General features: G+C 39.0%; 1 protein-coding gene across 6 annotated transcripts in view; it reads right to left on the reverse strand.

Moving 5' to 3' along the window:
* Positions 1-13,194, reverse strand: part of ALPK1 (alpha kinase 1) — a 142,970-nt gene that overhangs the window by 25,422 nt on the left and 104,354 nt on the right. For all 6 annotated transcript variants that reach the window (XM_056803066.1, XM_056803065.1, XM_056803069.1 and 3 more), the window contains 3 exons: positions 5,080-5,278; positions 3,098-3,157; positions 389-475 (listed from right to left, as the gene is read on the reverse strand). In XM_056803066.1, coding sequence (XP_056659044.1) covers positions 389-475; positions 3,098-3,157; positions 5,080-5,278 — 346 coding nt within the window. The remainder of the gene's footprint in view (positions 1-388; positions 476-3,097; positions 3,158-5,079; positions 5,279-13,194) is intronic.

A 13,194-nucleotide genomic window follows, 5' to 3' on the forward strand; every position in this document is an offset into this window, starting at 1 on the left:
TTTAACGAATAATGCTTGGAAATGATCAAATAAAATATATTAAAAAAAAATAAGTGAAATCCTTGGTGACCTATAATTAATATATTCAGTCTTTAGCCTTAAATTTGAATCTAACACCTTACCTCTGACCTATAATGGTTTGACCCCAATCAAGTATCCTTGATCTTTTAGTGTTCTAGTCTATGCTTTAAGACTGAAAGTTGCAAACAAGATTTCTGAAATTTGCATTAGTAGAGAGAATTTCTTTACCTGGGAATTCTCTTTAAGGATGAAACAAAAGGTCTAGATTCTATCCTTATTACTTAACATTATAATTTATAATATGAGGTAAACATATAAATACATTATTCTTTGTAAATTTTTCCGAGAGCAACAAGGCATGGCTCACCTAGCTTCTGTAGGATCTGTCCTCTGATTTGAATACAGACTGACTGGACGAGGATCTTATCACTCTCTTTATCATACTGCCATGTGCCTGAAAAGAAAAGAATAGAGGGAAGCATGTATCCCTATGAATGGCTATCTAGATTTTATTTAAATATTTCAGCATTAATTTGAAATTTTTGTTTTCCATATTCTGTTTCTCTCACCTGCCCTTCCTTCCACCCATCAAGAAGAAAAACATTTTTCCATATTAGCCATGGTGCAAAGCAAACAAATATTTAAAACCAAAAAACATAAAGGAAGTTGAAAAAAATATGCTTTGATCTTCACTCAAAGTGCGCCAATCCTTTTTCTGGAGGTGGGTAGTGTTTTTTTCATCAAGAGTTCTTTGGAATTTTATCCATCAGAGTAGTTAAATTTCTCACAGTTGATCATCATGCAATATTACTGTTAATGTATACAATGTTCTCTTGGTTCTGCTCACTTCACTTTGCTTCATATAGGTCTTCCCAGATTTTTCTGAAATGATGCTGCACATCATTTCTTATTGCATAATTACAGTCAAATATCACTCATTCAGCCATTCCTCAAACCGATTAACATTCCTGCAAATTCCAATTTGTTACCATGAGAAGAGTTATTATAAATATTTTGGTACAAGTAGGTCTCTTTCATATTTCTTTGATCCCTTTGGGATACAGATACAGTGGTGGCATTGTTAGGTCAAATGATGTACAATTTTATAAGCTTTTGGGAATATTGAACTGATATTTTAAAAAATCTAATCTGATGGAATATTTTGGTAGCAAATAATTGCTCAGTAAACATGTGCACACACATGCATAAGTACTTTGAAAAAAATTCTCAATTATATGGGACAAGAAAGTGCTATGATTTTATAGAAAAAAGTTGACATAGATAATTTAAATGGATCACTTAACATATTACTATTCCTTTAATTACTTAACTACTTAACCATTTAACTAATTAACATTAACTATTACTATTTTGTCCTTGTAAATTAACTGGCCATTTGCAAATAACTACCACTAATCTTCATAGCTGGACCTCTCATCAAAATATTGTTTGAAAGATTCATTATTTTGTAAAAAAACTGTTTTATTTTCCAAATGATATAAGATAAATATGGGCCACTGTAGTGATCAACCTTACCTTTCCTAAGTTCAGACAAGCTTTTATAATGATCTGCTTCAAAATCACATATACCCCTAAAACTGAAGAAGAATGTCTCTGAACTGTGTTGGTCTAACAAAATTCTACCTGTGCAGTTGTTGAATGAGAGAGGCACCCACATCATCTTGTAGTCTATCCCATATATCTGGAACTACACCAGAAATTTCAATTAATATCCACTTTGGCACAAGCCCCATATTATTGCCATAATGATACTAAGATGTTAATGTCTAATATGATAACGATTAGTCAACACAATCCACATAAATTAAAACTCTTTAAAGGATATTCTCACTAACTTTTAAGAGTATAATAGGATCATGAGGCCAAAAACCTTGAGAACCACTAACTTACAACACACTATTTCTCTTTTGCTATGACAATCAAAGTGATTTATGAATCCTCTTATGCAATGAACTGGAGCATCTTACCTGTTACACTCTAAATTTGTCCTTTTTATATATTAAGATTATTTAGTGAGAAACAACAAAGCTTGACCAGGGAGATCACTGAAAGCAGAGGCATCCACTCTTTCTCAGAGCAAGTTCATCATTCAGTTTCATGACATTTTAACAATATAAGGTTTAGGATAAGGGAGGAGGAGCTGAAACTACTAGCTATGATTCCCATGCTGTGAACCACTTGAGGTTGTCTGGTTGGCTATTGTCAGTCTATTGGGGCTGACCTAGAGGGAGCTGTCCAGCTAAAGAGTGTCAGAAGGAATTGGAGGGGCAGGAAAGGGTGGTAGTCACATGGGATCAGACATAAAACACATGTCCAATCAAAACTGAGAATTAAATGAATTTTTTTTAATCTTATTTAACATCCTCTTAGCTTACCAGTTAACAAAAAACAAATACAACAAACAAAAACAAGAAAAAACAAAAACATTTCACCAGGTTCCAAACTATTATAGCAGGGGCACCATGCTTCATTTTGCACTAACCCCTACTGGTACCTTGTTGGTGTTCTTGGTTTTGATACTAATTTTGCTTCAGATATTGACCTCTTTGTGATTCATCTAACTCTTTTCTTGATCTTGGCCTGCCAACATCTTGATTCTGATTCTTTCTTGCATAGGAACATTTCTGCTTCAATCTCTCCAACCCCATAACTTAATTCAAGTTCTTAAATGCTTTAGATGAATGCTAGAGCTCAACTGTTTTTAAGAAATACAAAGGGAACACAGTTCTTAACTCAGAGTTTCTTGTGAATTTCCTTTTCTAAAATGGTTTCAGAGCACTTTCGGTGCAATGTATACATATCATTCACTTAGATGATTCAGTAATATTCAGAAGAGCACTGGAAGCCCCAACTTCACAGCAAAGAAAACCAAGAGACAAAAATGGATAGTTGCTAGAGTTGGTGCTATAGTAAGAGGTGATGTTAAAGCCACCTTAGAAGTCAAAGGGGCCAATTTCTAGTTCTTTGAAGAACATAGATGAGTCCTGTTTTTTCCAAATTAGAAGTGTGTCTATCAGGCTAAGGTAAATCATACTTTGATTGTACTTTTATTTACCTGTTGCACCCTTGTTGCTTATGAGGCTGCTTAGGATATATTCAGCTTTCAACAGTTTTCCTGAAAATAAACAACAGTCTTATCAATTAATACTGAAAGGACAATAAAGTTCAGGTTCTAAGATCATGTTAACTGTAGATGGATGCATCTTTTGGATCATTCTCACCTTTCTACTTTTAAGTGAATAATCTCTTCTGCTATAAAAAAAAAAACCTAGGAAAAAAGTTAGCTAATGTCATATGTAAGGTGGTCCAATGGATAGAGTGCCAGGTCTGGAATAAGGAAGACTCATCTTCCTGAGTTCAAATATGGCCTCTGACACTTACTATAGCTTAAAAAATTGGAGGGAATACTGGCATATTTCCTCTCAAATGTCAAAACTAATATGAAAAAAATTATAGGAATGGGGAGGATTTCCTTAGACCTACATCCCTTTTAAGTACCCTAGGTAGGTATTGTAAAAGGGAATATATAATATAATATACATTATACAGTATTAAACACCTTCTTTAAGTAGGTATGAAAATACAAAAATTCTGGATCTTACTCATCAATATCTAGGTTGCCCATACTACTCTTAGAAGAACTCAAATATAAATGAAAATGGCTCCCAAAAAAGCCAAACTCCATGATGTCCATTGTTACCACCATCTCATCTTCCCTGATCTCTCTGGTTTGAATAATAGAATTTTTTTAACCAATTGGACCTTTTGGCAAAGTTAGATAATAGCTTTTTTTCAAATAGTTAAAAAATATTTTATTCTTAAAACCTATAATCAATTTAACCAAATTCCAAAGTCAAATCTTTGTTTCTCTTAACATCTATTTCTCAAGATTATAATGAGGATTAAATGAGATAATATTGTAAAGTTTTTAACTCAGTTCTTGGCACATGTTGTTGTCAAATCATTTCAGTTGTGTCCAACTCATTGAGACCCCATTTGCAGTTTTCTTGGTAAAGATACTGGAATGGTTTGCCATTTCATTCTCCAGCTTGTTTTATAGATGAGAAACTCTGAAAAACAGGGTGAAATGACTTGCCCAGGGTCACCCAGCTAGTAAATGTCTAAGGCTGGATTTGAACTCAGAAAGATGAGTCTTCCTGACTTCAAACCCAGGGCTCTATCCAGTGTGTGATCTCGATAACCTCTTGGCATATAGTAAATCCTTAATAAATTCCTGTTTCCTTCTCCTTCCAATTAGGTAGAATGTCTTTTGTTCATATTTAGGTGACTCTCATATTTCTGTTCTTGGGAATGAAAACAATAACCACACTTCAAAAATCAATCAGAGGCCATTTAAGCCATTCCAAATCTAGAGGCTGCCATTAAAAAAATTAAATACTTGACCCTCCTCCCCCACTCCACACCTCCCACTAAATAGGTCGACCTCATTTTGAATTTGGCTTAAGAAGAAGTAACAGGGGAGAAAAACCCCTGATACTTTAAAAAGCATCTTCAGGTAAAGCTCATGCCCCATGAGTCTTGCAGATCTCAAGTTCCTTCAGGGGACCTGTCAGCTGCATTGTTTGTATAGTCAAGTGACCCTATAGAAAAAAGACAGGGGGAACTAAGAGAAAATGCTAGAATTCTAATCTGCTTTTTAAAGGCTCTTGGTCCCAAGTATAGCAATTCAGATACCCCTGTTTGAAAGCAGCAGGACAGATTTGTTAGGAGACAAAAGCTCCAATTAGTATTTTCCACACCCTTTCACAATTTTCTCTACTGCTGTTGGCTCTGAAACTCTTTATGCCAAGGCTTTTGTGCTGGCAAGGGGTGGGTGGAAGGGCATGGAGGCAGAGATGGGAGGGGGTGGGGAGTGGGATAGAGGCTTGAACGATGGCACACTGGGATCCTAGAAGTGCCATCTTCCTCGCCAGACAAAGTGTCTTCTCAAAAGTCAAGTGGCTTTTGAGTGAAATGGAATAAATAGAGACAGGGGCTCAGGAGACAGAGGTGAGCCTAGCAGGAGGGTGACCTTACCTGAGTTGACTGAGATTCGGGCTTGTCGGATGACCACCTGTGGGGCTATTGGGGTTGTTGGATGCAACTTGTGTAGACTTTTGGCGACTTGCAGGAGTTTGGCAGAGGCATCAAGCCCATATAAGAACCGGTCCATCAAGAACACAAGAGCAGCTGCTGTTGAGAAGTCCTGGACCAGGATGGAAGCTTTCAAGTATTCCTGGAAAGAACATGCAGAAAATACAACTAACTAAAAAGAAACAGAGAAGGTCAGAAAAGCCTCTGCAGTGCAATACAATCTCTGATTCTCTCTTCCCCAGATTTGAGTCTTCCCTTGACTGGATTTAGGATTTCACTGATGTAAGGAAGTTCGAGTGCAGAAATTCACTTCACCCATGCAGACTGGTGCTCCCCTGATACCCTCAGCCATCACCTTTACCTCCTCTCCACTAAAAGAATAAACTCTGACCCAGGAATATGCCTGGAGCTATGGTGGGCCAGCTCTGGCCTTATCTCACTCAGTTCTAGGCTAACAAAACACTCTCCTGATATGTCCAGTCATGTTCCAAGGCACAGATCCCTTCCCTCCTGTATCTCTACTTTCCCTCCCCTCTCAACTTAAAAAAGAATCACTCTTTAAAAAGTCATTCATGTTCCTGTTCAGCTAAATATCAAATCAAAGGACAGGATCAGTGTTCCTGAATTCTATTACAAAATACCTTGCAAATTGATTTAAGACAGAGCATTGCCAGTTTGGGAAGAGTGCGAAAGAAAAGGAATTCAGGGAGAATCTACTTTATGCGTTCTCTTTCCCAATTAAAATGTAACTATTTGATGGTAAGGATTATCTAGCATGATTTTTTTCCAACATATAGTCCAGTATCAGAAACATAGAAAGTGTTTAATAAATGATGTATCTGTATCTATCTTCTATCACTATTCAACTATTTGTATCTGTCTTCTCTACCTACTATCTCTCTGTCCTTTATCACTATCTGCCCATCTGTCTCTCTCTCTATATATCTTTCTGTATATCTATCTATCTATTGATAGATATCTATATTCTATCATAACTTGGGAGAGTTGCCTGTGTCACTGGGAGGTTAATCAACTTGCTCAATGTCACATATACTGATATTATTTTTAGAGGTGAAATATGAACACAGGTTTCAACTGAAGTCAACTCCATTCACTACCTTCTCTCCCTTCCTCCCTTCCTCCCTCCTTCCCTCTCTTCCTCCCTCCCTTTCTCCCTCCCTCTCTCTCTCTCTCTCTCTGTCTCTGTCTCTCTCTCTCTGTCTCTCTCTCTCTCTCTCTCTCCCCCTCTCCCCTCCCCTCTGTCTCTGTCTCTGTCTCTGTCTCTGTCTCTGTCTCTCTCTCTCTCTCTCTCTCTCTCTCTCTCTCTCTCTCTCTCTCTCTCTCTCTCTCTCTCCCCTTCCCTCCCTCCCTCTCTCTCTCTCCCTCTCTTTCTCTCTCCTTTTAAAAATAAAGAGGAAAAATTTCATATCATATCTTTGACAAAAGAGAGAGGGGAGACAAGAAGACAAAGAGAAAGGAAGGCACAAAAAAGAAAAAGATGTGATGGTTGGGATAGCAGAAAGTGTCATGCCAAGAAGCTCTATATCCATATGTCCTTCAGTGTAAGCTTTCTGTTCACTCTGCTTATTGGTGGCCCACTTTGGCTCTCACTACAGTTATTTTAACACCTATCAGTTGAATGTGAACCTGTAGGTAGTGTACAGCAGGGGAGTCAAACTCAAATAGAAATGGGGATCATTAATCCATACCTAAAGATCCCTATGGAGATAAATAGAAACACACATAGACAGACAGACAGACAGATAGATCGATAGGACAGACAGACAATAGGCAAACAGATAGAGATAAATAGAAACTCACAGAAAGACAGATAAACAGATATATAAATATAGATAGATAGAGGTAGATGGATGGATAGATACATAGACATAGAAAATAGAGAGATAGACAGACAGATAGAGATAGAAAGAGACAGACAGATAAAGATAGATTGGTGGACAGGGAGATAGATAGGCAGATAGATAGACATGAAAGATCTAGATGGAAGATAGAGGGATGATAAATAAAAGAATATCTGTATATTTATCTATCTACCTATTAATTATTTCAATTATACATCACTTTTTATTTTTATAATTCATTTATTTTACCAATTACATGTAATATAGTTTCCATATAAGTTTTCTGAAGTTATATGATCCAAATTGTCTCCCTTTCCACCTTCTCTCCCCCCTTAAGGAACTGGCAAGCAATTTGTTTATATATATATATATATATTCTCTTATGTAGAAGTAACACAGAACCATTTGCAAATACTTCTCATTTAGTGGATGAGTGCTAACTCCATGGCTTTATCCTGGTTTCAGGATCCCTTTAGGAGAAAATTTGAAAAAGACCAAGTTTCCAAATCTGAGCACTGAGTACCAGTTCAGAAAATGGACAAATGACTAAATTCCCCAGCCACAGTGCCAACCACATTTCCTGAAATGTCACACACAACTGTTGAGAAGAATCTGGTTGGCACTGTGGCTGGGGAATTTAGTTAAATGGATGAAAAGACTTTGTTATAGTATAAGTGCTAGTGGATGTAGTCAGCAGGAAGGAAGGTAGATGAACACAGAGGCTGGAATTAGAAGTGTCCATAGATCTCAGGATTGTAGATTTTCAGGCAATTCAACCCAACCTCTTCATCTGACAGATAAGGGAATTAAGGCCCAGAGAGAGGACATGAATTACCTAAGGACTTTCAGTTAGTCTGGGACAGGATTCAAACCCAGATCTCTAATCCCAAATTTTCCAATCCAAGCCCTGTATCTTCCATCCCTTATTTCCTCTAATTAGGCACAGAGAGCTTCTGGAGATTCCAAGGTCACAGTGGCTGGTTAGGTCCCTATGACCAAACAGCTTGGAGAGATTTCTGGGATGATTAGCTAAGCTCAAGCATGTGATTGAGGTCTCTTCATTTTACAGATGAGAAAACTGAGACTAAGAGCAGCAAAATGTTATACAGGTTGTAAATAAGTCACTAGCATTTATCATTTCTCTATTGCTTTAAATTTTGAGGCACTTTACCAATAATATTTTATAGGGCTAAGAGAGAGGTAAATTGGCTTGTACATAACTTTATGGTTAGGGTGTATCTGAGGGAGGGTTTGTACCTAAATATTGCCCATTCCAGGTCCAGAATGCTCTCTACCATGCTTGTTAATTGTTCATATTTGAACCAAGGTCCTTAGACTTCAAATTCAGTGATAGCACAACATCCAGGTGCTTGAAAGTGCTATGACTGAAAAATTCATCATTCTATGACCAGTTGATTACCTTGTTGTTTTGTTGTGGTGGTTATTCAGTTGTTTAGTAGTGTCTGTCTTTGTGACTCTACTTGAAATTTTCTTGGCAAAAATACTAGTGCAGTTTGCTGTTTGCTTCTCCATCTCATTTTACAGATGAAGATACTAAAGCAAACAGGGTTCAGTGACTTGCCCAGGGCCATAACTCCTGTAAATATCTGATGCTGGATTTGAATTCAGGTTTTCCTGTCTCCAGGCCCAGAGCTCAATCCACTTTGCCACCTACCCACCACAAATTGGTGATTATTGTCTCTAAACTTAGCCATGCTTGTCCTTGGACAACAAATGGACAAAACTTCCCTAGGCTCATACCCAAAGCCTTTGTGGTTTGTACAGACCTTTCCAGAGTTTTTGCTCCTGTACTCTTCAGAAATCCAGGATCACCTTCACAACACAATGAAGCATCACAGTAGGATGTTAGTGAAGTAATGTGAAATGTGAAAATGTGAATGTGAAGAAAATGTGAAAAAAAGTCTTGCTAAATCAGATTAATTGGGGAGTCTAGAGCTTCACTTTCTTTCTTTCTAAAATTAACAATAGTGGCAGAAAAAGATTCCATTCAAGCTCCAGTCTTATCAAAATTTTAATTTTTACATTTATTTTTGAAAAATTCATTCCCAAACACTCTCTCCCTCTAGCCCCTCTCCAACTTACTGGGAAGGCAAGAAATGATACACCTTAAACATCACCAAAATGTTTAAAAGCGGAAGGGATTTTTTTCTCCCCTCCTCCAATCTCTACTGTGCTTATCTCAGAAAAATTCCAAGTCTCTTGACCAAGAGGTTCTTAATGTGGAGTTCATGAAGCCCCAATGAATCTGTAAACATGGATAAGAAAAAAATCTTTATTTTCACTAACTTTTTCTTATGTATTTTATTCTCTGCACTTAAATCTTACATATTTTATTCTTTGTACTTAAATCCTATGTGTTTTATTTTCTGCATTTAAATCCTATGTATTTTATTCTTTGCATTTAAGTTCTATGTTTTTTATTCTTTGCATTAAAAAACCCATTATTCTGAAAAAAAGGGTCTGTGGCCTTCATCAGACTGCCAAAGGGGTCCATGACCCCCCAAAGGTTAAGAATCCCTCCTCCAACTCATTTCCTACCTCTTCCCTTTTCTCCTTGGTAACACTTAGAAATGAACTGGGGAGAAAAAGAAAAAGAGACAAGCAAAGAAAAGTGAGCAGATTCCATCCTCTGCATCTGCTGAAAGAAGGCCAGTTCTTGAAAGGGGATGCCTTCTCTCTTGCACGTGGGGCAGGGCTTTGGGCTGTCCACAATGGAGGAATCCCTCTCCAGGCACCTGTAAACTGGCGCTGGGAGCACCCCGTTCTGCCTCCCCCATGAACATGCTCTCTATTTTAGCAGAGAACATTGCCTAATCTATTTTTCCCCCTTTTACCCTTAATAGATTGGAGTACAAAAGCCTGAGAGAGGGTGACCTGGTTAACAAAAGGACCTTTGAGTTTCTTGGAAAAGTAGACTTGGAGGAGGATGGAAGGAATCCAAGTGGCCCTATTATTTCCACTTGCACTAATTAGACATTTTTCTGTCAGCTATTGCGCACTGCTGAGAGGCCAAACTCACTGAATTCATTTCTAAAGTGTTTACCGAAGTTTGCATCTGTTTGTGTCTCTTCAGGAGGAAAATAAGCACTTCAATAGCATTGTGGAAAATCTAAACGAGGCATCCTATTCTGGGGGACCTGGCGTCCCCGCAGCTGCATAATGTAATTCTCCTCATTGCTGAAATCTCTCGCATCTCTCTCCAAAACCCACCCAATACAAAATGCAGAAAAGTCAACTTGGGAGAATCTTTTCTTCCCTTTTTCTTCCTGCCTTTCTCTCGCTCTCCTTTAAAATGGCTGCACGCTGTGCCCCACATACAGATTTGGGTGGGTATCATTCTTGCAGTTACACTCGGGTGTTCCTGCAGAACACACTGGGAAATTAATACCCACGGCTTTCATTTGCTGCCAAGAGAGAGGGTAGTAAATTCCTCAGCAGCAAAGCAGCCAAATCCATCACCAGCCTGGGAATGTCCACAAAATGTATGCAGGGGAGCTCTCCGGCTGATACCAGGGGGCGAAGGAGAGAAAGGACGAGTCGCCCACTGGGTTATCCGGGAGGGAGCGCCACTCCAGAAAAGATTCCTTGTCTAGTCAGAAGTTCCGGAGGGACCCGCAATTAGAGAGAAAGCTCGGGAGAAAGCCCCATCTTCAAACCAAACCAAAGCACACCCAGGGCTCTCTGAGCAGTCATCTTCGCGACAGCTCCTCCTCCTTCAAATGCACCTTGGGCTACGTACAGTTGGACTTAGGGTCTCTTGGTCCAGAACTATGGCCACCCTGGGCAGATAGAGGTTCCAGTCAGAGCGCAGAGTTCCAAAATGCCTAGAAATGTCCTCCTTTGGCTTTCGTTGGGAGGTTTGAATTAACCGCCCATGTTTCAAACTCTACCAAATCCAGTTCCCACAATACGTCTAAATGGCAATTCCTGGGGGGTAGGGGGAGAGAGAGAGAGAGAGAGAGAGAGAGAGAGAGAGAGAGAGAGAGAGAGAGAGAGAGAGAGAGAGAGAGACAGACAGACAGACAGACAGACAGACAGACAGACAGAGAGACAGAGAGACAGAGAGAGACAGAGACAGAGAGAGAGACAGAGACAGAGACAGAGAGACAGAGACAGAGAGAGAGAGACAGAGAGAGAGAGACAGAGAGACAGAGACAGAGAGACAGAGACAGAGAGACAGAGAGAGACAGAGAGACAGAGAGACAGAGACAGAGAGACAGAGTGAGAGACAGAGACAGAGAGAGACAGACAGACAGAGAGAATTCTGTGTCCCTTTAGAGAGAACTTTGCATGCACAGATGTCCACCTACACAAATACCACAGGCACACACATAAACACCCACACATACCACATGCAAAAGCACACAGATGCACACCCATCCAGTGGGTAGCATACACGTGCACCCACATTTCACAGTTGCGGTTGCTATTTTTTAATCCATTTTCAAGTTGGGAAATGTGGGGTCTAATTGAGTTTCTGGCACAAAGGGGAACTCCTGGCTGGGAAGCTGAGTCAGGTGGAGAAGGAATTAAACTCTGTGATGAGATTTCTATATACAGATGATTGAAGAAAACGCTAGAGAGGCTTTTCTTGAGGGCTATTGCTTAACAGCGAATGAGAGAAAGTGTGTGCTGTTTTCATGGTTTCTTGCATTAGTGCACTGGCCCCTCCCTCCATTACTCCTCAAGTTTGGGTCTCAGCTATGGGTTCAAAGCCGGGATGTGTTCATAGCAATGACAATGGCAGCTGTTCTCAAGGGGGGTTAGGGGAGCTCAGAACCGCAGCCATCTGGCATTGCAATTGGCAGAAGTGTAAAGGGAAATTATTTCTGCATAGCAAATTGGAAGATTGGGAAGGGAAGAGAGGGACGAGGGGGAGGGTGTTTCGAGGTGAGAGTTGATGCTGTAGGAATTAGAAGAATAGACAAGTGAAATATTGATTCCAGCCTGCACAGTTATGTACTGAGATAAAAAACAAAACAAAATAAAACACACAAAAAAAAAACAAACAGGAAAGAAAAAGCCCAAACAGAAGTGCCCAGAAGATTGGGTATGGCAGGTTACGCCCTGGTAAGAATGGCAGAGAGAAAAAAAAATAATTGTGGGCCTAGCACCTAGCAAAATTCTCCTTGATTGCCATTGGGATTTACCATTATTTCATGAAAAAAAGAAAACATGGAAGTTTCAAAATATTTTTGGAACTTCTTTGTAAGCTTTCTCTTTATCCCTAGGCCACATTAGCTACTCCTTTTGCTTTTCATGAAGTAGATCTGGCCCTCAAGATTCTTTCAGGGGATCTGTGAGGTCAAAACTATTTTCATAATAATACTGACATTTTAATTTTTAAATACGGTCAATATAAAGAGATAATCACATAAACAAAAGCCCTTTGGGGTCCTCCAGGACTTTTAAGAATATAAAGGAGTTCTGAGTCCCAAAAGTTTGAAAACTGTTGATATGGAAGTGGAGATTAATGGTATCTTAGTGTTGGGAGGGACCCCAGAGGTCATGTAGTTCAAATGATATAAAAAAACCTGAACTTCACTTGGAAATATTTATGTTTCATCTTTCTTTGAATCCCTTAGCAAAGTGAGTGGCATATAGTAGGAGGTTAATAAATGCTTTTTGCTCAACTGAGTAATATCTAGCTTCTTGTCTGAAAAACATCAGTGAAAATGGAAACATTCACTGAGTCCTGAAGCAGCTGATCTTATTTTGGGGTCACTCTGTGACAAAATTCTTCCATATCTGCCTCCCTACAGCTTCTGCCTCCTGGGTCTAGTCCTGCCCTCTGGGACCAAGAAGAAAAAATCTAAGTCCTCAACCCTGAGACAATGCTGTAAAAAAACAAAAACAAGGATCATATCCCTCATCTTTTTTTTCCCTTTCTGGATAAGTCATTCCTGTTTCTTTTCCTTATCTTGGCATGACATGATTTTAATTCTTTTCTTCCTTATTTCCATTCCATCTAAATTATTGATATCTTTCTTTAAGGTGACCCACAGAACTGAATACAGTATTCATGATGTGGCCTGACCAGAGAGGAATGTGGCCGAATTATCACCTCCTTTGTTCTAGAAACCATGCAGTCTAAGCTTCAGTTAGGATGTTCAGGGGCTGCATCATTGTTGATTCCTATTTAGTCCACTAGCCTCCTATTCTCCCCACCCCCCAG

The sequence above is a fragment of the Monodelphis domestica genome, chromosome 6, assembly GCF_027887165.1.
Source record: "Monodelphis domestica isolate mMonDom1 chromosome 6, mMonDom1.pri, whole genome shotgun sequence".
Lineage (NCBI taxonomy): Eukaryota > Metazoa > Chordata > Mammalia > Didelphimorphia > Didelphidae > Monodelphis > Monodelphis domestica.